The 24,308-nt window shown below is 54.2% G+C and overlaps 1 protein-coding gene across 2 annotated transcripts; it reads left to right on the forward strand.

The window, feature by feature from the left end:
- Positions 1 to 647: 647 nt before the first annotated feature.
- On the forward strand, positions 648 to 23,989 carry CLTB (clathrin light chain B). 2 transcript variants are annotated; one of them, XM_056113135.1, is made up of 6 exons: positions 648 to 856; positions 10,851 to 10,897; positions 20,401 to 20,518; positions 20,975 to 21,086; positions 22,533 to 22,586; positions 23,583 to 23,989. In XM_056113135.1, exons 1-6 carry the CDS (start codon positions 697 to 699, stop codon positions 23,752 to 23,754), a joined length of 663 nt encoding a protein of 220 aa, XP_055969110.1. In that variant the 5' UTR covers positions 648 to 696; the 3' UTR covers positions 23,755 to 23,989. The 2 variants fall into 2 exon arrangements, with proteins under 2 accessions (XP_055969110.1, XP_055969111.1); XM_056113136.1 differs by lacking the exon at positions 22,533 to 22,586.
- Positions 23,990 to 24,308: the final 319 nt, after the last annotated feature.

A 24,308-nucleotide genomic window follows, 5' to 3' on the forward strand; every position in this document is an offset into this window, starting at 1 on the left:
CCCCCAAAAAAAAGACATGGAACTCTAGGGCCTGAGCCATAATGCTTGCGGGGAGGTCGCTTGCACCTTGCACAGCAGCCGATTGGGGTTCGATCCCGGGTATCCCATAAGGTCCCCCCAGCACCGCCAGGAGTAATTCCTGAGCACAGAGCCAGGAGTAACCCCTTAGCATCGCCGGTGTGACCCAAAAAGCAAAAAAAAAAAAAAAGACATGGAACCCTAGGGCCTGTGCCAGAGTGCTTGCAGGGAGGTCGCTTTCACCTTACACAGCGGCCGACCAGGGTTCGATCCCCAGCATCCCATAGGGTCCCCTCCTCCTAGCAGATCCAGGAGTCACCCCTGAGCATCACCCGGTGTGACCTCCCTCCTCCCCCCTCCAAAAAAATATCAAGCCACAGAACCCAGCCTCGGGGCTGCGCTGCGCTCCGGTGGCCGCTGCGAGGCGACCTCCGGCCATCCTGGGCGTCCCCTCCCAGGCGGTGACATCACCGCATTCCCGGGCCGGCCCCTCCCGCCGCAGTGACAGGCCGGGCGGGCCGGGCCCGGGAGGAAGTTGCGGGGCGGCCGCCGCGACTGCACAGCTCCGGGGCGCGCGCGCGCAGGGGACCGGGGCGTGGGGGGCCAGACCTCGGGCGGCGGGGCGCGGCGCGGGTACTGGGGCCGCAGCACCCCGTTCCCGAGGGGCCGAGCCTCGTCATGGCTGATGACTTCGGCTTCTTCGCGGCGTCCGAGGGCGGCGGGGCCCAGGGCGCCGAGGAGGACCCGGCCGCCGCCTTCCTGGCCCAGCAGGAGAGCGAGATCGCGGGCATCGAGAACGACGAGGGTTTCGGGGGGCCGCCGGGACCCCCGGGGGGAGGTGAGTCAGCGCAGGGCCTGGGCCCCGGGGGCCCCCCTGCGCACCCATCTGTCCCCCTGCGAGCTTGGGACCAGCCTACAGTGTCCCATCTGGACGCTTGGTGAGGGGTGGGGGGTTTGGGGCGGGGGGGGGGGGGTGGTCCAGGCACCTTGGGGCCAAGTAAGGGACACCCCAGGGGACGGGAGTGGGCTGTCCGGGAGAGTGTCCGCCGTGTGGGGCAGCGAGGGAGCGCGTGGCTCCTGGGACAGGCAGGCTGGGTGACATGTCATCCGCCCCGGCCCGGTTCCAGCCCCAGCCTGGTGCTGACAGATGGCCCTGAGGTGGCCAAGGTAGCGGGAGTTCCATCCTTCCTGCCCCCTGCATCAGGGACTCGAAGGGGCCGCAGACACTCACCCGTCTTGGCTGGGAACCGCCTGCCTCCCGCAGCCCCTGAGCTGGACACTCAGATACTATTATACTCTTGAATATTATTTTATTTTATTTTAAGTTTCAGCACCACACTGGTAATGCTCAGAACCCAGGGCAAGGGGCTGGAGTGATAGCACAGCGCGTAGGGCGTTTGCCTTGCACGCCGCCGACCAGGGTTCGATTCCCAGCATCCAGCATCCCATAGGGTCCCCCGAGCACCGCCGGGAGTAATTCCTGAGTGAAGAGCCAGGAGTCAGCCCTGTGCATCCCCGGTGCAAAGCAAAAAAAAAAAAAAAAACACCTCAGGGCAATTCTTGGCTCTGCGTTCGGGAATGTCTCCTGGCGGAGCTCAGGGGACCCTGTGGGAGCCCAGGTCTGGTGCTTGTAAGGCAAGCACCTTAACTGCTTGTGCTATTCTTCCACATAATAATGTGTTTTACTAGTTCACTGTGAAACCCATTCTAGAACCCTGCAAACCTAGGCTCAGAGACGCCAATTTGTTTAGGTCCAAACTTGGATGGAAGTTTAGTCCCCAGGGTGGATGAAGGAGCACCCTGGGTTTCCATATGGGGCCAGACCTGGGTTGGTGGCAGATACCCAATATGTCTCCAAAGTGAAGACCTGAACTATTGTAGTGAGCTTCAGACTTGGGGTTCAAGGCCTGGTCCCTGAGATAGCAGAGCTTATCAGTGGTGTTCGCCCTCCGGGGCTGGCTGGAAAAAAAATGTTTCTTAAAGTCTTTTTCTTATTTTTTGAAAAAAAAATTTTTTTTGAGCAGGTCACACCCAGCAGTACTCAGGGGTTCCTCGTGGCTCTGTGCTCAGGAATTACTTCTGGTGGTGCTCGGGGGACTCTATGGGATGCTGGGGATTGAACCCTGCTAGGCTATGTGCAAGGCAAGCGCCCTCCCCACTGTACTATGGCTCTGGCCCCATTTCTTAAAGTCTTTAGCACAAATGTAGCAATCACCTAAATGAGTGGATCTTCAGACACTCTTGCTTCCTTTTTTTTTTAAAAAAAAAAAAGGTTAGAGGTGGTCTATAGCTGGTCTATACCTGGTGGTGCTTGAGGGAACACAGTCGTACTGCCTCCTTCCTTCCTTCCTTCCTTCCTTCCTTCCTTCCTTCCTTCCTTCCTTCCTTCTTTCCTTCCTTCTTTCCTTCCTTCCTTCCCTCCTTCCCTCCTTCCTTCCTTCCTTCCCTCCCTCCCTCTCTCCCTCCTGCCTCCCTCCCTCCTTCCTTCCCTCCTTCCTTTTGATTTTTGGACCACACCAGGCAATGCTCAGGGCTTCCTCTGGCTCTGCACTCAGGAATTACTCCTGGTGGTGCTCAGGGTACCCTATGGGGTGCTGGGGGATGGAACCCAGGTCAGCCGCATGCGAGGCAAGCACCCTTCCCCGCTGTTCTGTATAGCTCTGGCCCTTGTGTGCATATTCTGGGCTCAGCCTTTGAGCCATCTCCCTGGCCCCTTGTTTTCCCTGAATGCTGTCATATTGACTATTGACACGCACATGTGTGTGTGTTGGGGGGGAGGTTAGGTGTTTGTTGGGCTATTTAGTATCTTACTTATTTTGTCAAACTGTCTACAGATGGGCCAGAAAGATAGTACTGAGGTTAAGATGCTGGTTACGCAGAGGACCCTGGTTCAAATCCCTATATTTGCAGTTCCCTAAGCAGCTGCCAGGGGTCACTCTTGAGCACAGAGCCAGGAGTAGGCTCTGAGCACTGCTCACTGTGGTCCCCAAAGGTCTATACAAGAGTAATGTGGGGTTACAGAGGCAGATGGAAGAAAAGGATCTTGGCCCAGTGATGGGGGTGAGTGACACGCTGCTGTGCCTGGGGGGGGCTGATACAGGAGAACTGCAAGTATGGAACAATGACACAAAAGCTACTGTAAACCACTACTTCCTGGGCAGAAAATGTTTCCATGTCAGGAGTGATAGTCCAGCCCTGAAGGTGCTTGCCTTGCTCTCAGCTGACCTGGTTCAGTCCCTACCATCATAAAGGGTGTCCTGAGCACACCAGGAAAGATCCCTGAGCCCAGAGCCGGGAGTAAGTCCTGAGCACTGACGGATGTGGCCCCCAAACTAAAATTAATTAATTATTAATTAATTTTCCATAGGGATGGAGAGATGGTTCAGTGGTAAAGTACCACAGAGGGAGTTAAAGCCTGGGTGTTTGATTTCAGAATGGCTAATGATAATAATAGGAAAAATAAGGAAAAGTTTATAAGTAGGGTTCCTGACAGTTCTGTATATATGCATTGACTCTGTTTGTATTGTTATGGGGTCACCCAGCAGTGCTTGGGGGCTACTCCTGGCTCAGTGCTCAGGGCAGCAAGCAGCTCCAAGGATTGAATCCAGACCAGCGATATCTCTCACAGGTTCCTCAAGCATTCGGCATTCACTGAACGCTTGTTGTATGCCAGGTACACGGAGGAGGGAGGGCAAAAGGAATACTCTCAGGGCGACTGGAGAGATAGCACAGCGGGCAGGGTTTTTGCCTTGCATGCAACTGACCCGGGTTCGATTCCCAGCATCACATATGTCCCCCCAAGCACTGCCAGGAGTGATTCCTGAGTGCAGAGCCAGGAGTAATCCCTGAGCATCGCCGGTGTGACCCGAAAAGAAAAAAAAAAAAAGTGGAAAAGACTCTTGTATGCAGCTGACATTAATTCCATCCCCAGCACCTCCAGGAGTGATTCCTGAGCACAAAAGAGTGAGCCCTGAGCACTGCTGGATGGGGCCCCAAAACAAAATAAAACAACGAAGGGACAGAGAGATAGTGCGACGAGGAGGGTGCCTGCCTTGCACATAGCTGACCCGGATGCAATCCTTGGCATCCCAAATAGTCCCGTGAGCATCCTTAGGAGTGATTCCTGAGCACAGAGCCAGAAGTAACCCCTGAGTATCACCCGGTGTGGCCTCCCCAAACAAACAGAGTTCAGGTGTTAAGAGGCTTGCCTTGTATGTAGCTAAAGGGGTTCCAGCCCCAGCACCCCATAGGGTCCCCTGATCACCACCAGGAGTGATCCCTGAGCACAGAGCCAGGAGTCAGCCCTGAGCACAGCCAGGCGTGACCCAAACATGCCTCCATCCAAAAAAATGGGGTTTTAGGGGCCGGAGCGCTAGGACAGCGGGGAAGACGTGTAGCCTTGCATGCGGCCAACCCGGGTTCGATCCCCGGCATTCGATTGGATCCCCCGAGCACTATCAGGAGAAGGCCCTGAGCACCCATAGGTGTGACGCCCCCACCCCCAATTTTTTTTTGTTTCAATGGGGGCTTGAAGGGCTTAACGTCTGGGGCACTACGTTCGCAGCAGCTCTGGGCTCAACCCCCAACACCCCCACAGATCACTGCTGGGTGTGACCCAAAATATCAAACCAAAAAGGAAAGTTCTGCAGGAAGCAGCTGCTCTCAGCTCACACCTCTGCGGCTGGGCTCCCCAGACCCCCCCGCCAGTCCCCCGAACGGTGTCTGGTGATGTGAAGGTTGAACCTGAGCGGTGTGGAGTGTTGTGGACTGGGGCGGCCGCCAGGCTCGGGGACAGACACCCAGTTTCCAGTCCCCTGGCCGGGGTCAGTGGCCGCGGGGCTCCGGCTGGCCCTGCCCCTGCCTTGCCCAGTCGGTTCTGCGCCAAAGCCATGGACTCTGCCAGGCCTTACTAAGCTCCCAGGAATGTTCTGGAGCCTGTCGGCTCCTGTTCCCAGAGGAGACGGGCATCGGGGGCAGGAGACACCCACAGAGAACTGGAGAAAGGGTTCCGAGGGCCGGAACGCCAGCTTGGCATGAGGGAGCCCCAGGTCCTTGTGTGTGTGTGTGTGTGTGTGTGTGTGTGTGTGTGTGTGTTTGGAGGGGTCACACCCAGCAATGCTCAGGGGTTACTCCGGATGGTGCTCGGGGGACTCTATGGGATGTCAGGGATTGAACCCACGTTGGCCGTATGCCAGGCATGTTGTATTAACGTCCCAGGATTTTTTTTTTTTTAGCTTTTTGGGTCACACCCGGCAATGCACAGAGATTACTCTTGGCTCTGCACTCAGAAATTACTCCTGGCGGTGCTGCTCGGAGAACCATATAGGTTGCTGGGAATCGAACCCGGGTCGGCCACATGTAAGGCAAACGCCCTACTCGCTATGCTATCGCTCCAGCCCAGGATCTTTTATTTATTTGTTCTTTATTTGGAGGGGGTAGTGCACACCTGGCTGTGCTCAGGACTCATTCCTGTCTGAGCCCCAGTTCAATCCTGGCATCCCTGAACTCGCCAGGAATGAACCCTGAGCACAGAGCCAGGAGTAAGCTCTGAGCACAGCTGGGTGTGGCTCCCCAGGGAAAAAGAAAAAAAATAAATAAAACTTGGGTGGATTCAGGGACCGTCTGGGATGCCAGGGTGATCCTGGATGGGCCGCCTGCAGGCAGATGCCCTGCTGCTGGACTCTCTGACCCAGGAGGGCCTCAGGTTTTGTGGGAATTTTGTTACAATTTTTTTTAAAAAAACTTTTTTTGGCTTTTGGGGTCACACCTGATGATGCTCAGGGGGTTAGTCTGGCTCTGCACTCAGGAATCACTCCTGGTGGTACTCAGGGGACCCTATGGGATGCCGGGGATCGAACCCCAGTTGGCAGCGTGCAAGGCAAACACCCTCCTGCTGGACTATCGCTGAGGCCCGAGAGCCTCAGGTTTAATCCCTGGAACTGCAGGTTGTCAAGAGCTGCCAGGAAGGTTACCCTGACCAAGGCCCCAAGCCTCCAACACAGAGCCCAAAGTAGCCCTTGAGCGTGGCGGTGTGACCCAGAAAAGAACAGAACACATGAGAACTTGAGGCAGGCCTGCCTGCCTGCCTGCCTTCCTCCCTCCCACCCTCTCTCCTTTCTTCTCTCCCTTTCTCTCTCCCTCTCTCCTTCCCTCCCTCCTTCCTTTTTTGGGCCACACCTGTCCCTGCTGAGGGCCAACTCCTGGCTCTGCGCCTCAGAAATTACTCCTGGCTTGGGGGATCCTAGGGGAAGCTGGGGATTGAACTCCAGTGAGCTTCAGGCAAGGCAAGCGCCCTACCCACTGTACTATCTCTTTGGCCCTCAACCAGTACTTTTCCTCTGACTAATTCTGTGTGGCAACTCTTAGAGCCAAAGGGGGTGCCTGAGGTCCCAGGAGGAGGCCTTAAGGATGTGTTAACTAGTGGGAACAGGAGTGGGGGTTAGAGGGTGCTGTTGACTCATCTGGGAGGGAGAGAGGTGAGACCTCTTTCCTCTTTGGGTGTCTGGAAAAGGAGGGCATGCCTGGGGGGCTCCCTGGAGGATGTGGCCCAAGGAACCTGAGATTCCAGTCCCAAGGGACCTGAAAGGGGATTCTTCAGAGAGGGAAGCAGGAAGAAGAAAGAGCTGGGTGGGGCTACAGAGGTGTGTCTAGGGAAAGGGCCCCACGTAAGTGTGGGAGGGACGTTCTGGAACTTGGTAAATTCCTGGCTTGTGTTTCGAAACCTGTTTCCCTACTGTGTGTTAGGCACTGTTCTGAGGGCTGACCCAGCCAGAGAAGGAACTTTTTTTTTTTCTTTTTGGGTCACACCTGGCGATGCACAGGTGTTATTCCTGGCTCTGCACTCGGGAATTACTCCTGGCAGGATCCTATGGGATGCTGGGAATCGAACCTGGGCCCGCCGCGTGCAAGGCAAACGCCTTCCCCACTGTACTATTGCTCCAGCCCCTTAGGTTTGGTTTTGGGCCACACCTGGCAGTACTCAGGGGTTACTCCTGGCTCTGTGCTCAGGCATCCCTCCTGGCCATGGTCTGGGGACCCTATGGGATGCTGGGAATCGAACCTGGGTCAGCCGCGTGCACGGCAAATATCCTACCCGCTGTGCTATTGCTCCAGCCCGCATTTTATATATCTATTTTTATTTTATTATTTTTTTTACCACACCTGGTTGTGCTCCTGGCTCCGTGCTCAGGGATCACTCCTGGTGGGGCTCCCCGGTACCCTATGGGGTGCCAGGGATCAAACCCGTGTTGACAGCAGGCAAAATACTATCATTTCAGCCCCGAGGCGAGCATTCTCCACGGCTGAGTCATGCCCCATTTCCCCACTCCTAATTTATATATATTTTTTCATTGCTCTTTGTTTCACCAGAAATCTAAAAATAGATAACCTTCATGAGACTGAGTACAAGCTGAAAGAAGTTTTGTTTGGGTGCCACAGCCAGGGCCAGAGAGATAGCACAGCAGGGAAGGTTTTTGTCCTGCAGGCAACAGACCCAGGCCCCATCCTTGGTGCGGAGCAGGGTCCCGTGACCCCCGCCGGAGTGATCCCTGAGTGCGGAGCCAGGAGGGAGCGCTGAGCACCGCCGGGTGTGACCCAAAAAACAGAACAAAAGTTAGAGGAGGGGTTGGAGCGATAGCACAGCGGGTAGGGCGTTTGCCTTGCACGCGACTGACCCGGGTTCGATTCCCAGCATCCCATAGGGTTCCCCCGAGCACCACCAGGAGTAATTCCTGAGTGCAGAGCCAGGAGGAACCCCTGTGCATCGCTGGGTGTGACCCAAAAACAAACAAAAAAAAGTTAGAGTATTGGGGCCAGAGCAATAGTTCAGTGAGGAGGGTACTTGTTTTGCACTGACCGAACTGGTGTCAGCTTCCAGCATCCCAAAGGGTCCTCTGAGACCCACCAGGAATAATTTCTGACCCCAGACTCAAGAGTAAGCCCTGAACACTGCCAAATGTGACCCCAAAACAAACAAACAAACAAACAAACAAACAAAAAGTTAGACCATTGTCCAAACAACACTGAGAAATCACTGAGGCTTTGCACAAAATTTTTTTTTCCTCCTGGGGTGGTTCAGAGGCACAATTCCTACATCTGTTCATTTTATTACTATTAATTAATTTGATTTTTGGCCCACACCCAGCTGTGCTCAGGCATTGCTCCTGTATCTATGCTCAGGGATCATTCCTGGCAGGGTTCAGGGGACCCTGTGGGGATCAAACGGGAATGGGCTGCATGTAAGGCAAGCACCTGTCCCCCCTGAACCTCTCCAGCCCTCTTTCCCTCTCTCCCCCTCCCCCATTCTCCTTTTTTCTTCCTTCATCTCTCTCTCTCTCTCTCTCTCTCTATCTCTCTCTCTCTCTCTCCATCTTTCTTCTTTCTTCCCTCCCTCGGTTCTGTGGAGGGATCAAACCTGGGGCCTCGGGGCTGGAGCGATAGCACAGCGGGTAGGGCATTTGCCTTGCACGCGGCCAACCCGGGTTCGATTCCCAGCATCCCATATGGTCCCCTGAGCACTGCCAGGAGTAATTCCTGAGTGCAGAGCCAGGAGTAACTCCTGAGCATCGCCGGGTGTGACCCAAAAAGAAAAAAAACAAAAACAAAAACAAAAAATCTGGGGCCTCACACATGCAAGTTTGTGAGCCCTAGCACAGATTTTTTTCCCAGTCTCCTCTCTCTCTCTCTCTCTCTCTCTCTCTCTCTCTCTCTCTCTCTCTCTCTCTCTCTCTCTTTCTCTGTCTCTCTTTTGTTTGGGGGCCACACCCAGTGGTGCACAGAACTCACTCCTGGTGCTGCTGAGGGCACCGGGATCCACTGCGGACCAGAGGCTTGCAAGGCCAAGTGCCCTCCCCACTGTCCTATGGCTCAGGTCCCATCCCAGCAGTGTCTGAGCTCTTGGGAAATCCCAGGTATCATGCAAGGAGCCAGGGATGCACCTGTCTGTGCCAGATGCTGACCCTTCGCAAGACAGACAGGCCAAAGGCGAGTGGGGCAGGAAGAGGAGGGACCTTGGGGGATAGGGTTGCAGCAGAAGCTGCTGAAATTTTGTACCAGCCAAGGAAACAGGGGAAGGGGAGATGTCTTATTTCCACTTTTTTTTTTTTTGGCTTTATTTGGGTCACACCCAGCAATGCTCAAAGGTTCCTCCTGGAACTGCACTCAGGAATCACTCCTGGTGGTGCTCAGGGGACCCTATGGGATGCTGGGAATCGAACCCGGGTTGGCCGCGTGCAAGGCAAACGCCCTACCCGCTGAGCTATCTCTCCAGCCCCAAGAGATGTCTTGTTAAGAACAAAGGGAAGAGGGTCAGAGCTATAGTACAGCGGGTAGGGTGTTTGCTTTTCACGTGGCCGACCCGGGTTCGATTCCCAGCATCCCATAGGGTCCCCCGAGCACCACCAGGAGTGATTCCTGAGTGCAGAGCCAGGAGTAACTCCTGAGCATCGTCGGGTGTGACCCAAAAAGCAGAAAAAAATAAAACAAAAAGAGAGAAAGGGAAGAGCCCGGAGGCCCTGGAAGAGGAAGAGGCGAGTTTCTGCTGCTGGTCCTGTTCGTCCAGGTGGAGCTCTTGACATATGCCAGATGGGTTACTCGTTCTTCCTTTAGCCCCCATACACCCCACCCTACTGTGGAGCCCTGTGCAGAAGGGAGGAGCTGGTGTGGCTGGTTGGGTGACTACTTTGCACCATCATGCAGCACCCTGTGAGTCTCTGTTGGAGAATCTGTAAAATGGGTTGATGCCTGGGGCCAGAGAGATGGTACAGCTGGGACGGCACTTGCCTTGCACGTGGCAGACCCAGGTTCGATCCCCAGCATCCCACACGGTCCCCTGAACACTGCCAGGAGTAATTCCTCTATGCAGAGTTTTGCAAAATTGCGCAATGTGGCACCCCCAAAATATAAAGTATTGATAACTTCATCCTAGGGCCACATAAACGTTCCTAAAGTGCTCCTGGGAGTGACCAGAGAGATAGGACAGTATAGAAATCTCTTCTTTTGTTTTGTTTTGGGTATATACCTGGTGATGCTCAAGGGTTACACCTGACAGTGTTCAGGGGATTATTTGGGATGCTGGGGATCGAGGCAAGCACCCCCCCACACACACACACACACCTGCTGTACTATCACTCCAGCCCCAAGGCTTGCAGCCAACTCGGGTTCAATCCCCAGGACTCCACAGAGTGCCCTGAGCACTGGCAGGTGTGACCCCTGCGATCAGAGCCAGGACTATGCCCTGAGCCCTGTTAAGTGGAACTCCAACCCTTCAAATGTGGGGGACAAATGGGGGGCATACCATCTGTATGTCACAACTGGTTTTTGTTTGTTTGTTTGGATTTTATTTTTATTTATTTTGCTTTTTGGGTCACACCCAGTGATGCTCAGGAGTTACTCCTGGCTCTGCACTCAGGGATCACTCCTGGCGCTTGCTCGAGGACCCTATGGGATGCTGGGATGGTATGGTATGGAATGCTCAGGGAACCCTATGGGGTGCTCCGTTGGTCACATGTAAGCCAAGTGCCCTCCCCGCTGGGCTATCACTCTGGCCCCCTCCTGAGTTTTTCTTTTTTTCTTTTAATTTTTTTTAATCGAATCACCATGAGCTACAGTTACAGAACTTTCATGTTTGAGTTTCAGTCCTACAATGATCAAACACCCATCCCTTCACCAGTGCACATTTTCCACCACCAATGTCCCCAGCATCCCTCTCCTCCCCCACTACCGCCCATCCTGAGTTTGGCTGGATTCATTTACCTTTACCCTGGGAGCTCGAGGAAAGCTGTGAGCACTATCAGCTGAGCCCTAAGTAATCCCTCTCCTTCTTCTCCTTCTAGCTGTCTCGGAGGACTTGGGGGCAACCGTCAATGGAGACGTGTTTCAGGTAAGACCCTTTCTGTCCTTGTGGTTCACAGGGACCCAGAGCTTGGACTTGTCCCGGCTGGGGCAGGGTGGGGGGGATCATTGGTTTGGGGTCTTTTGTTCTTTTACTTGGGGCGATACACCAAGGGGGTGCTCAGGCCTCACTCCTGACTTCACACTCAGGGATGGAAGCCGAGAATCGAACCCAGGTCAACCGCGTGCAAGGCAAGCACTCACCCTGCTCTCCATCACTCACCCCTGTTTTGCTTTGTTTTGTTTTTTCTTTTTGAATGCAATGCACAGGGGTTACTCCTGGCTCTGCACTCAGGAATTACTGCTGACGGTGCTTGGGGGATCCCATGGGATGCTGGGAATCGAACCGGGTCAGCAGCATGCAAGGCAAACGCCCTACCTGCTGTGCTATTGCTCCAGCCCCACTCCTGTTTTTTTGTTCCGTGTTTTTGCAGCTATCCCTGGCCGTGCCAAGGGTTACTCTTGACTCATTGCTCAGCCGGAATCAGGGTTTCTGCAGGCAAAACCCCTGCACAAGTCCCTCGTGTTATCTCTGCTATTGCTTCTCTCAGACTTGCCTTTTCTTGTCACACCGAGAAAGGGGCAAGATAGTACAGACCTTTGGGGAAGATGGAAGAGACAACCTGGGGGCGGGACCCTGTTCTAGTAGGCTTCACTTTTTTTCTTTTTTTTTTTTTAATTTTTATTAGTGAAACACCATGAGGTACAGTTGTAGACTTACAAATTTTTGTGTTTGGGTTTCAGTTATACAATGATCGAGTATCCATCCCTCCCTCCACCAGTGCCCATTCTCCACCACTAATGATCCCAGTATCCCTCCCACCCCCTCATCCCCCCGTCCCACCCCCACCCTGCCTCTGTGGCAGGGCATTCCCTTTGTTCTCTCTCTGTCTCTGTCTCTCTGTCTCTCTCTCTGTCTCTCTCTCTGTCTCTGTCTCTCTCTCTCTCTCTCTCTCTCTCTCTCTCTCTCTCTCTCTCTTTTGGGTGTTGTGGTTTTCAAAAGAAGCATTGAGGGCAATCATGTTTGGTCTATAGCCTACTTTCAGCATGCAACTCCCATCCTGGGAGGACCCTCCCAACACCCTTTATTTGTTGCTTTCTTCTCTATCTGAGCTGCCTTTTCCCCTAATAGGCTTCACTTGACTCCCTCAGTACCATGGGGGTACCCTGGAAGCCCCCCCATCCTACCCCCCAGAGTATTTCCAAGGTGACCCTGATGGTCCCTAGCACCAAGGGGCCCAAGAAACACCACATCCCATCTTTGGGCCTTAGCATGGAACTCTCTGGCCCAGATCACCAAGAATTGTCCTAGGTGGGTGGGAGCGATAGTACAGCAGGGAAGGGGCTTGCCTTGCACGCAGCCAATCAGGGGTCAATCCCCAGCATCCCATAGCATCCCCTGAATGCCTCCAGGAGTAATTCCTGAGCAGAGGGCCAGGAATAAGCCCTCAGCATCACCAGCACTGTAGCACTGTCGTCCCCGTTGTTCATCGATTTGCTCGAGCGGGCACCAGTAAAGTCTCCATTGTGAGACTTGTTGTTACTGTATTTGGCATATTGAATATGCCATAGGGAGCTTGCCAGGCTCTGCCGTACAGGCGGGATACTCTCGGTAGCTTGCTGGGCTCTCCGAGAGGGGCGGAGGAATCCGGGTTTGGCGTGTGCAAGGCCAACACCCTACCCGCTGTGCTATCGCTCCAGACCTTGGCCAGCTCCCCTGGGCAAGGCAGCACCCCCAGTTCACCAGCATTACCAGGTGCACTAAGTAAATAAATTAATTAATTAAATAAATGTCTTCCAGGCCCCCTGGTCCTCACTGCCATTTCCCTCCCCAGATGCCTGGGAGGGAAAAAAACTTTATTCCCTTCCCAGTCTGCCCGACAGGACAGACGACAGACGAGGGAGGGTGGAGGGGTGGAGGGGAGATCGTGTGGGGGACCCCACCCTGTCTGGCTCCCCTCAGTCCTCCTGGGGAATAAACAATGCTTGCTTATGTAAGAAGGAAGGGCTGCCGCCTTGCCCAGGGCAGCTGGCCAAGGTTCTTTCTAGAACATGAACTTGACTCCAAGCAGCCAATTCCAAATAGCAGCCTTCCCAGCACTTCAAAGGCCGGGATTCTCCACCTGGGACTTGAGAGCGCCCCCCTCTCGAGGAAGTGGAATTTGGGAGAGGGCTGGATGTACACCCAGCAGTGCTCAGGGTTTTCTCCTGGCTCTGCACTCCGGAATCACTCCGGGTGGACTCAGGGGGATCGGACCCAGGTCAGCGTTGGGCAAGACAAGCACCTTCATCCCTATCTTGAATCTCTCCAGCCTTTGGAGGAGGCATTTCTTCCCGCAGAATGTTATTTGACTTTGTAAGGAAGAAATTTATTTATTTATTTTTGCTTTTTGGGTCACACCTGGCGATGCACAGGGGTTACTCCTGGCTCATGCACTCAGGAATTACTCCTGGCGGTGCTCGGGGGACCATATGGGATGCTGGGGATCAAACCCAGGTTGGCCGCATGCAAGGCAAACGCCCTACCTGCTGTGCTCTCGCTCCAGCCCCACTTTTTTTATTTTTGGGGAGGTGGGATGGCACACGTGGTGGTGCTCAGGGGTTATTCTTAGCTTTGCACTCAGGAATTACTCCTGGTGGTGCTCAGGGATTAAACCCAGGTCAGCCAAGTGCATGGCTAACACACTCCCCGTTGTCCTATTGCTCAGGCTCCAGGGTGTAGGCATAAAAAAAAATGTCCAGGAGCGGGAATTTTCCTAGCATGTGGCCAACCCAGGTTCAATCCTTGGCACCCCATAGAGTCCCCTGGGTTCACCAGGAGTGGTCCCTGAGCACAGAGCCAGAAATAAACCCTGAGCGTCTCTAGGTGTGACCTAAAAAACAAATAAAATACATAAATAGACAAATGAAAAATGACCAGGGGTCAGAGTGATCTACAGAGGGGAAGGCACTTGCTTTGCACATGGCCAACCTGGGTTCAATCCCCGGCATCCCATACGGTCCCTTGAGTTCACCAGGAGTGATCCCCGAGCACAGAGCCGGGAGTAAGCCCTGAGAATTACCGGATGTGCCTTTTCCTTACCCCTCCCCGAGTTTCCATGTGAGTCAGACCACTTGGGGTTTCTGGGTATCCTGAGTGGGAAATAGGGGACAGGTCTGGACTTCAAAGTGAAATCACAGGGGGCTGGAGCGATAGCTCAGCAGGTAGGGTGTTTGCTTTGCATGCGGCGAAACCGGGTTCGATTCCCAGCATCCCATATGGTCCCCTGAGCACTGCCAGGAGTAATTCCTGAGTGAAGAACCAGGAGTAACCCCAGTGCATCGCCGGGTGTGACCCAAAAAAGAAAAAAAAAGTGAAATCACAGGAGGAAGATGGAAAAAGCGAACGTTTGGGCAACATGTGTTTGCCTTCCTGCTGGGACCAACGAACTAACAAGGGGACTTTGAACCTACAAAATTTACTGTTCTCTGCTCTTGGCCTCCCGGGCTCAGATACTGTCCTTGGATGTCAGGGCTCCAGATCCTTCCCACCAGGAAACCAGCCTTTGAGCTAAATTCCTTTGGGCACATAGAGCAGTGGCAAAGAAAGCTTTGGTGCCTAAACTTGTTTCAAAAGAGATTGGCAGGGGAGGGGGGGGGGGAGGGTGTTTGCCTTGCACGCAGCTGACCCGAGCACCGCCAGGAGTGATCCCTGAGTGCCGAGCCAGGAGTAACCCCTGAGCATTGCTGGGGATGAACTCAAAAATGCCAAAGAGGGGCCGGAGCAGCGGATAGGGCATTTGTCTTGCACATGGCCAACCCGGGTTCAATCCCCGGCATCCCATATGGTCCCCCAAGCACTGCCAGGAGTAATTCCTAAGTGCAGAGCCAGGAGGAACCCCAGAGCATCGCTGGGGTGTGACCCAAAAAGCAAAAAAAAAAAAAAAGCAGAGAGGGAGATTGAGAGATCAGAGAGCTAGCCCAGCTGGGAGGGCACTTGTCTGCCATGCAGGAACAATGGTGGGTGTTGCCTCCCCCCCCCAAAAAAAAGAGAGAGATTACAGGGGCACATAAGCATCATTAGGTCCCCAAGCCCTGGAGTGGTCCTTGAGAGCAGAGCCAGGAGTATGCCCTGGGCACCACGTGATGTGACCCCCAAACCAAACACTTAGAAAAGGCAAATAGAATTGGTGGAAAACCGTTCAACCAGGTCAGCCTTCTGCAAGGCAAGTGCTGACTGCAGTTGTATCTCACCTCTGTGTTAGGGAATTTGCAGGGACTACTCCCAGCTAAATGTTTAGGGATCACTCCTGGCAATCAGTAGGACCATAGCCCTGAACTGAAGCATTAATCCCTCCATCCTATTGGATGGGAAGAGTCTCATGTGCAGGAGCTCCGCTTTTGGCCCAGAATTCTGGGCTAGGGAGATCGGACATTGATTAAAACACTTGCTGGGTGTGGCCCAAAGTCAAAGTGGGGGAGGAGCAGGGAACCAGGGAATGGAAACCAAAGAACAAACCTAAAACTGGGCTAGAGCTATAGCACAGTGGGGAGGGCATTAATTTGCCTTGCACGCGGCCGACCCGGATTCGATTCCTAGCATCTCATAGGGTCCCCTGAGCACCACCAGGAGTAATCCCTGAGTGTATGAGCCAGGAGTAACCCCTGTGCATCGCCGGGTGTGACCCAGAAAGGAAAAATAAATTAAAATTAAAAAATTAAAAACAAACCCAAAACTAAAAAACTTTACTATGGGGGACTGGAGTGATAGTACAGCAGGCAGGGAGTTTGCCTTGTGAGTTGCTGACATGGGTTCGATCCCCAGCATCCCATAGGGTCCTCCAAGCCTCGCCAGGAGTGATCCCTGAGTGCAGAGCCAGATATAACCCCTGAGTGCTGCCAGGTGTGGTCCAAAAACAAAAGAAGAAAAATAAAACAAAACAACAACAACAACAAAAATGAGCAACAACAAACTATTACAAACAAAAATATTTTGCTTTTGGCACCCTGGGATGCGGAAATGAGTTTCCAGTGAGTTTCATCCCTGTGCACTCTAGCCAATGGTCGGGTGTGGTACAGGCAATGAACCATAAATCAAATTCCACTTTGGGGAGAGGCTGGGACTGCAATTAACTTGGGCAATTCCATCTTGGCAGGGCTTGGCCTCAATGACTCCATTTAACTGTCAGAACGTCAGAAGTTTGTGATCTCTCTGCGTGGGAAAGCATCTGATTTCTAGAAGCTAGGTCACAGGGGGCTGTGCAGGGACAGGGACAGTACAGCAGGGTGGGCACTTGCCTTGCACATGACCAACCTGGGTTTTATTTCCAGCATCCCTAGTAAGAGTTTCCAGACCCCCATCAGGAACCAGGAGTAAGCCCCAAACACTGCTGGGTGTTGCCCAAAAACAAACAAAAAAAGTGCTTACTTCCACAGCACAATATAATAAAATTGTGCTGGAGTGATAATACAGCATGTAAGGCGTTTGCCTTGCTTTTGGCGATTAAGGTGCCATGCCCAGCATTCCATAGGGTCCCCAAAGTGTGGCCCGGAGGAATTCCTGAGTTCAGAGCCAGGAGCAAACCTTGAACATCGCTGAGTTCGACCCCAAAACAAAACAAAAAAATGAAGTTAGGGTCTTGAAGCCAATTTCTCTCTCCCCTTTAACCATGCTTGCACTCTGTTTTTGCTTTTTTTGGGGGGTATATGTGGGGGGCCTATCTGGCGATGCTCAATGTGACTATTTCTGCCTCTGTACTCAGGGTGCCTATGCAGGTTAGGGGAATGGAAACGGGGTCCTGCTGCGTTCAAAACAAGAGCCTTGCAGAGCTATAGTACAATGGGAAGGGTGTTTACCTTGCACACGGTGGATCCGGATTCAATCCTCCGTATCCCATATGATATCCTGAGCACCACCAGGTGCATCGCCTTGTGCGACGCAAAAAATAAATATATATATATATAAATTTGGGGCCGGAGCGATAGCACAGCGGGTAGGGCGTTTGCCTTGCACGTGGCCGGACCTGGGTTCGATCCCCGGCATCCCATATGGTTCACCCAAGCATCGCCAGGAGTAATTCCTGAGTGCAGAGCCAGGAATAACCCTTGAGCATCGCTGGGTGTGACCCAAAAAGCAAAATATATATATATATATTTAAAAATTTAAAAAAGAAAATAAAAAGCAAGAGCCTTAACCCCTGAATTACCCCTGCGGTCCGTCAGGGGAGGCATTATTCTCACAGCCTCTAATAATGAATGACTCCAGCTATGTTTATAGGTTGTTTCACTTCCTTGATGTCCTAGAATCCTGATGGGCAAGAGTCCAAGCCTGAGGAGCAGGCGCCAAGTCCAAAAGCCCCGCCCACGTTCCCTTTGGCCCGCCCTCTAGGGGGCCAGAACCCGGGCAGATGGGGCAGAGATTAGAGTATGGCTTGTGAACGTCCGCATTTAGGCAAAAGTGGGAGAAACGGGCTGGAGCGATAGCACAGCGGGTAAGGCGTTTTTGCCTTGCGCGCGGCCGTCTGAGCTTTGATTCCCAGCATCCCATATGGTCCCCTGAGCACCGCCAGGAGTAATTCCTGAGTGCAGAGCCAGGAATAATCCCTGAGCATCGCTGGGTGTGACCCAAAAAGAAAAAAAAGTGGGGGAAACAGAGGCAGAGGAAATAGTTCTAGGGGCTGGAGTGCATGTTTTGCTGGCGGGAGTGCAAGGTTCAAGTCTTGGTCCTGAGCACAGCCCGACTGGGAGCTTTCTTGAGCACATCAGCTGTGTCCCCCAACACCGCCCCCCCCAAAAAAGGGCAAAAATAGGGGCTGGAGAGATAGTAAGAGGGTAAGGTGCTTGCCTTGCATACACCATCCAGGCTTGATCCCTGGCACCCCATATGATCCCCTGAGCATCACTAGGAATAATTTCTGAGTGCAGAACCAGGAATAGCCCTGAGCATCGCTGACTGTCCCCCCCCAAAACAAACAAAAATAAATATAAATAAAGAACTGATGTTGGTCTGTAGCTGAGGTATGAGTTTCCTACAGATGGTGTCTAGACCATGGTGTGCTCTGAATTCAGGAGGTACCAAGGCGAAAGGATGCTAGAAGAGGGTGGTCAGGCTGCTCAGGAGCTGAGGGTGATCCTGGTTGGGCGCTGAGCATGAAGTGGGAGTTTGGGGTTCTCAGAGAGGGAAGGAGATCTTCCCCACCTTGACCAGGTTTTGCATCCCAGGCCATTTCTGGGTATTGTGTTCTTGGAACAAACATGAGATGTTACTGGGCGTGCCACGCAGCTGCTGGGGCTGGTGAGAAGGTGGGTGGGTGGGCGGGTGGGTACCTCCAGGCTGATTACACACCTGCTAGTTGGAAGCAATAGATGGTGTGCACATTAGCCCCGCCCACAGCCAGGCCCCGCCCACAACTCACCCGTCCACTACCAAGCCCCGCCCACAACTCGCCCCGCCCCTGACGGAGCACTCCTATAACCAATCCTTATCCACCCGCTCACCTCCACCCCAGGACCTTGGACTCCTCCCTTATCTGCTCCCAGGCAGAGTTCATATTTACAAAAGGGGTTGCGAGGCCTCTCTCCTGTCTCCACAGGACTCTGGTTAAAACGGATTCTGTTGGTCCTTCTGAAACTTAGACATTCTGGCACAAAATACGGTCTCTGAGCACTGCAGGTGTGGTTCAACCTCTTTCCACTCCCCCCACCCCAAAAAATCACTGTCACTGTCCTCCCCTAGTTCATCGATTTGCTCGAAGGGGCCCAGTAACATTGTGAGACTTGTTACTGTGTTTGGCATATTGAATCATCAGAAGAAATTCGGAAGGCTAGAGAGATAGTATAGCGGTAGGGCGCTTACCTTGGACACTTGGCCTCTGCCATCACTAGGAATAATTTTTTTGCACCACTGGTGTAAGCAAAAAAACAAAAAAATTCTGACCTAGGCCAGCGAGATAGCTCAGTGGGCCGAGACCGCCCCCTCGGCTCCCACGCCTAACACCACCTGAAGCAACAGCCCTAACAATAAACAAGCAGATTCCTAAGGGGCTGGCGAGATGAGACAGCCCCTCTGCACATGGGTTTTACCCCCAGCATCACATAGGGTCCCCCAAGCACCCACCACCAGGAGCGCAGGGAGTCAGGAGTAAGCCTCGAACACAAGGTGGCGCCAAACGAAGAAAATTTCATTTTGTTTCGGGGCCACGTCCAACTATGCTCAGGGATCGCTCCCCGCGGGTGCTTAGGGCAAGCATATGGAGTGCTGGGGAGTAAATAAAATAATTCTTTTTCTTTTGATGGTGGGGGGCCACACCTGGAAGTGCTCTTGGGTCAGGGCTTGCTCCGGATCCTGTGCTCAGCAATCACCCCTGGCGGGGCTGGAGGACCTAATGAGGTGCTGAGGATTGAAGCCGGGTTGGCTACGTGCAAGGCAACTGCCCTGCCCACTGTACTATCTCTCTGGCATCTATTTTAAAATTCTATTAGTTGTTTTTGGGGCCACACCCGGCCACACTCAGGACTTACTCCTGGCTCTGCGCTCAGGAATTGAACCCCGTTGACCACTGGCAAGGCAAGTGCCTTAACTCCCGATCTAACTCTCGGGCTCTAGATCAGTGTCTGAGGGAGGCGCCTGGGGCCCCGGGAAAGAAGGGAACAGGAATCCAGAAGGTGGAGGCCGGGACATTCCTTGCCCTTTGGGAGCCTGTGTTGTCCCTATTAGATGATGCCTGTGGCCGGCCAGCCCAGAGGGGATGGGTGTGGAATCTGCGTGGGCCTTGGCAGGAGCCTGAAATTTGTGGCTTTGGAGCTGGAAGCTCGTGGGATGGACAAAATGTCATCAGTTGGAGACTCTTGAACGGGAGATTAAGGCCAGGCAGCCAGAGAGCGTGGGTATGGGGTGCGGACTGGAATGTATGGAGTGTGGGAGTCCTCTGGAGGGGGCACGGCCTAAGGATGCAATGGGGCGTGGTCAGGGAAGGGGCGTGGTCTAAGGATAGGTACAGAGGGAAGTGACAGGATGTGGGCCTTGAGGGCGTGGCTTAAGAATTCGGGTTGGGGCGTGGCCTGAGGGGCGTGGCCAGACCTGGACCTGGCTAGGGAAAGGTTTCTCTGTCTCGGTGCCACCACGTGCAGGGGTGACTCCTAGTTATGCACTCAGGGATCATTCCTGGCACCGCTTGGGGGATTCTCTGAGATGCCAGAGATCAAACCCAGTCCACCTCCTGGCAAGGCAAGCGCCCGACCCGCCGTACAATCTCTCCAGCCCTATCATCCCTGTCCCTTTGTATCATCCTCTGTGACCTTGACGGTCACATTTTGTCCATTTGGGGATGAGGGAGGGGAAAGCCAGAGAGGTTGAGTAACTTTTTCAAGGTAGGAGGAGAGTCGTGGATGGAGGCCCAAGTGGGGAAGGTGCAGTCCCAGGAGAAGACGGGGGTGGGAGTTTCTGGGGTATTCTGCCCTGGGCCCTGGTTCTGGAAACAGCGGAGCGAGATGCATGCAGTGTATATGTTGCAGGAGGCCAATGGTCCAGCTGATGGCTACGCGGCGGTGGCGCAGGCGGATCGGCTGACGCAGGAACCCGAGAGCATCCGCAAGTGGCGGGAGGAGCAGAGGAAGCGTCTGCAGGAACTGGGTGAGAGGCGCTTGCCGGGCACGCGGCCAAGCCAGGTTTAAACTGTGGCATCTCATAACTGTCCCCGAGTGCAGAACCGCTGGGTGTGGCTCAAAAAATAAAAATAAAAACAAAACAAAGCCAAAAAGAGCTGGTCAGGGGCTGGAGCGGTAGCACAGCGGGCAGGGCGTTTGCCTTGCACGCGGTCGACCTGGGTTCGATTCTCAGCATTCCATATGGTCCCCTGAGCACTGCCAGGAGTAATTCCTGAGTGCAGAGCCAGGAGTAACCCCTGTGCATCGCTGGGTGTGACTCAAAAAGCAGGGGAAAAAAAAGGTGGCAGGCAGGGTTTCTCTGGGGAGCTCCGGACTGGTGGGGACAGGGTGGGATGAGGGATTAAGGATGTTGGGGGGAGCCTCTTGCATCCACTGTTAGAACCAGATGCACTCACTCTGCCGTCTGGTCTGTGGTGACCAGATGCCGCCTCCAAGGTGACTGAGCAGGAGTGGAGGGAGAAGGCCAAGAAGGACCTGGAGGAGTGGAGCCAGCGACAGAGTGAGCAGGTGGAGAAGAATAAGATCAGCAACCGGTGAGCTGGCGGCGTGGGGGTCCTGGGGCCGGGGGTGATGTGAGGATTCTAGGACATGGAACTCTTTCATGGGGACAGTGGAGAGGATGAATGACTGAGGCAGGAACCCAGGAAGGAATGTCTGCATCCCAGTGGCCTGCGTGGTTCAGTGGGGTCAAAGGTGTCAGCATCCAAACCCTGGTCCCATCACGGTCAGAGAGGACAGCAGACCCTATGTGTGGGTGTGAAGGGCCAACCTGGGCTGTGGATTTGATGGCTTCTTGAGGGCATATACCACTTCAGTGCAGAGGGACCAGGAATGACAGGAAGTCCAGAGGTGGACTGCAGGTTCAGTGTGCTCAGGGTGCCACCACAGCCAAGGAGTTTCTCTCTCTCTCTCTCTCTCTCTCTCTCTCTCTCTCTCTCTCTCCATCACTGCCTTTCAGCATGGCCTTTCTCACCTGTCCCTGGCACATGGGCTTCTGCTTTCTCTCAGCAGCTTTAGGGAAAACAGCCTGTTGAGCTAACAGCTAAAGTCCTTATTGGTGCGTACCTATCTTGGGCCTCATAACTGTCCCAAGTTCAGGGACTCTTGGGCTATGAATGGGGGGGCTGACCCACCTTTACTGGAACCTTACTGGCATTGGGGGAACCTGATCCTGCACAGATAATCATGGAATCCTTCCTGGAGGAAGTGGCAGGTGACAGTATCTGCTCATTAGAGAATGACCACCATTCAGGAAATGTGCTCAAATGACACCCTGCCTAGCAGCCCTGAGCTTTGACGCTGAGCCCTGAAATAGTTAAGGTTTTCCTGGAAGGCGAGGGAAGTGATGATGCTGTGTGCCGGGCAAGGTCTGCGCAGGGGATTGGGAAAACTGAGAAGGATTCAGTAAAGATTCTGAGAGTTTCGAAGCTGAGGTCCAGCGTAATAGCTCAGCAAGAATGTGGACGCATGGGGGAGAGAATCTAAGATTAGGGACCAGCGTGATAAGCAGGCAAGGTCCGGGACTGTGGACGTCCGGGTATGGCTGGAGAGCGGTCACTTGCAAGGGGCCCTTGAGTGCGGGGTGGGTAGTCCCAAAAGCAGGTTTGCGAGCAAGGAGGAAGAATTGATCCGATCAGATCAGAGCATCAGGGGGCCGGAGCAATGGTACTGTGGCTAGGGCATTTGCCTTGCCCGCGACCTACCCGGGTTCGATTCTTCTGCGCCCTGCCGGGAGTGATGCCTGAGCATAGATGGGAGCATCAGGGCTGCGTTTCTGAAGGGGCAGTCTGGTGGGGGGCATACCACCTCTCCTCCTCTCTGGAACTGTGCTTCCTAACATCTCCCGCCGGGAGGTACTAACGCTGTCTCTCTCTCTCTCCCTCTCTCTAACCATCGGCCTGTCTGTCCGTCCGTCTGTCCCTCCACCTGACTCCGCCCACTCCACCTAACCTCGCCCCCCCTAACCCGCCTCTTGCTAGGATCGCTGACAAAGCCTTCTACGAGCAGCCCGATGCTGACGTCATCGGCTACGTGTACGTGCTCCAGGCACCTCGGTCTCGGGGTGGGGCTCCGGGGATGGGGGCGGAGCTCCTACGATGTAGGCGGGGTTTCTGCTGTGGAGGCGGGGCTCCGGGGATGGGGCGTGGTTTCGCGATGGGGGCGGAGCGCCGGCGCAGGGTGGACGCCGCTGCTGGGTCCATTGAATTAGGGACCCAGCTGGGGACAATGAGGGAACTGGAGGTGAGAGCCTTCCACACCCACCACACTTCGCCTCATCCTTCCACTTTGCGGCGATCGAGCGTCTTCTCCGCTTGCCAGCACCTTTGCTGGGTGGGGGTGGGGGCAGAGAAAGGGGGTGCAGAGGCCTCCCCCAGAAAGGTACAAAACCAACCCGAGAGCGGGAAGCTGATGGCGTTCCGAGGAAAGAGAGGTGGCTGCATGCACACCCCTCCCCAAATTGGGACCCGGATTTGGCCGTGTGCCCCACCCCCAGCCTGCCTCCTCCCGGCGTTTGGGGATCTAGTAACAATTAGTCCTGAGACTTGGGGAGGGGGGCATATGCAAATGGAACCAAAGTGATAAGCAATGTGGGGTCGGGGGGATGGAGAAGCTGGAGACAAAGGTCCTGGGACCCTGGGACCTCAAGCACTTGACTGGTCTTCGAGTATCTGCACGAGGATGCTGAGACGGGAGTGGGTCAGTGGATGCTGGATAGTGCCCAGCTGGGATGCTCAGAATTCATCCCAAAGACAGCCGGGAGGCTTGACACAGGAGCATGGGGAAGGCGGATGGGCACCCCTGCTGGGGAGACACAGAAAATCTGCAAAATATGACCCAAAAGGCACCAGACCAGGAAGTATAAAATCACGCTGATCTGGACCCGGTGCTCTCAGAAAGTGGCTTCGGCAGGTGCAAAGGCCCTGAGGTTGTTGGTACAAGTGAGGGTCCCTTGATGGCAGCTGTTTCTGGAGGCCTGAAGTTTGCAGTCACTGATGTCTGTAACCCAATTCCTTCACCCGTACCCACAGGGCCTCCGAGGAGGCGTTCGTCAAGGAATCCAAGGAGGAGACCCCCGGCACTGAGTGGGAGAAGGTGGCCCAGCTGTGTGACTTCAATCCCAAAAGCAGCAAGCACTGCAAAGACGTGTCCCGGCTGCGCTCGGTGCTCCTGTCCCTGAAGCAGACGCCTCTGTCCCGCTAGGGGGCGCCCCAAGCATGGTCGGAGCGGGGGGCCCGGGCCGGCGCGGGGCGGGGCCAGCGCGCCAGCTGCCTCCAGCCTGATTTCTCCCGCCTCGGTGGGCTGGGAAGGGGACCTTCACCAAGCCCCCCAATCCTTCCCCAAGGCCCGCGGCTCAACCCCCACTAGGCTCTTTCCAGTCCATCCTCCTGATGTATTTTTTTTTCTTCTTAGCTTAAAGGGTGTATTATTAACTCTTTTTACACTGAGTTATCATCATTCTCGTTTCTCTGGATTTTGATGGCTTCAGGGCAAGTGAGGATCTGTCTGGGGTGGGGGTGGGGGAATCCAGCTGCTCCCGGCTGGAAGTGGGGGAGGGGTTCCCTGTTTGAGTTGGCCCATCTGCACCCCACATAAGACTCAGGATCCTTTTGCACTCTCACGGCCAGCTAGTGCTGAGAACAAATTTAAGGACGGATGTGCTGTCTCTGAGCTGCATTCTCAGCCCTCACTCTTGATTGATTTCGGGGGAGTGGGATTAGGGGGGTTTGGGGACACACTTAACAGTGCTCAGGAAG

Source organism: Sorex fumeus, unplaced genomic scaffold (assembly GCF_029834395.1).
Source record: "Sorex fumeus unplaced genomic scaffold, SorFum_2.1 ptg000019l, whole genome shotgun sequence".
Taxonomy (NCBI): Eukaryota; Metazoa; Chordata; class Mammalia; order Eulipotyphla; family Soricidae; genus Sorex; species Sorex fumeus.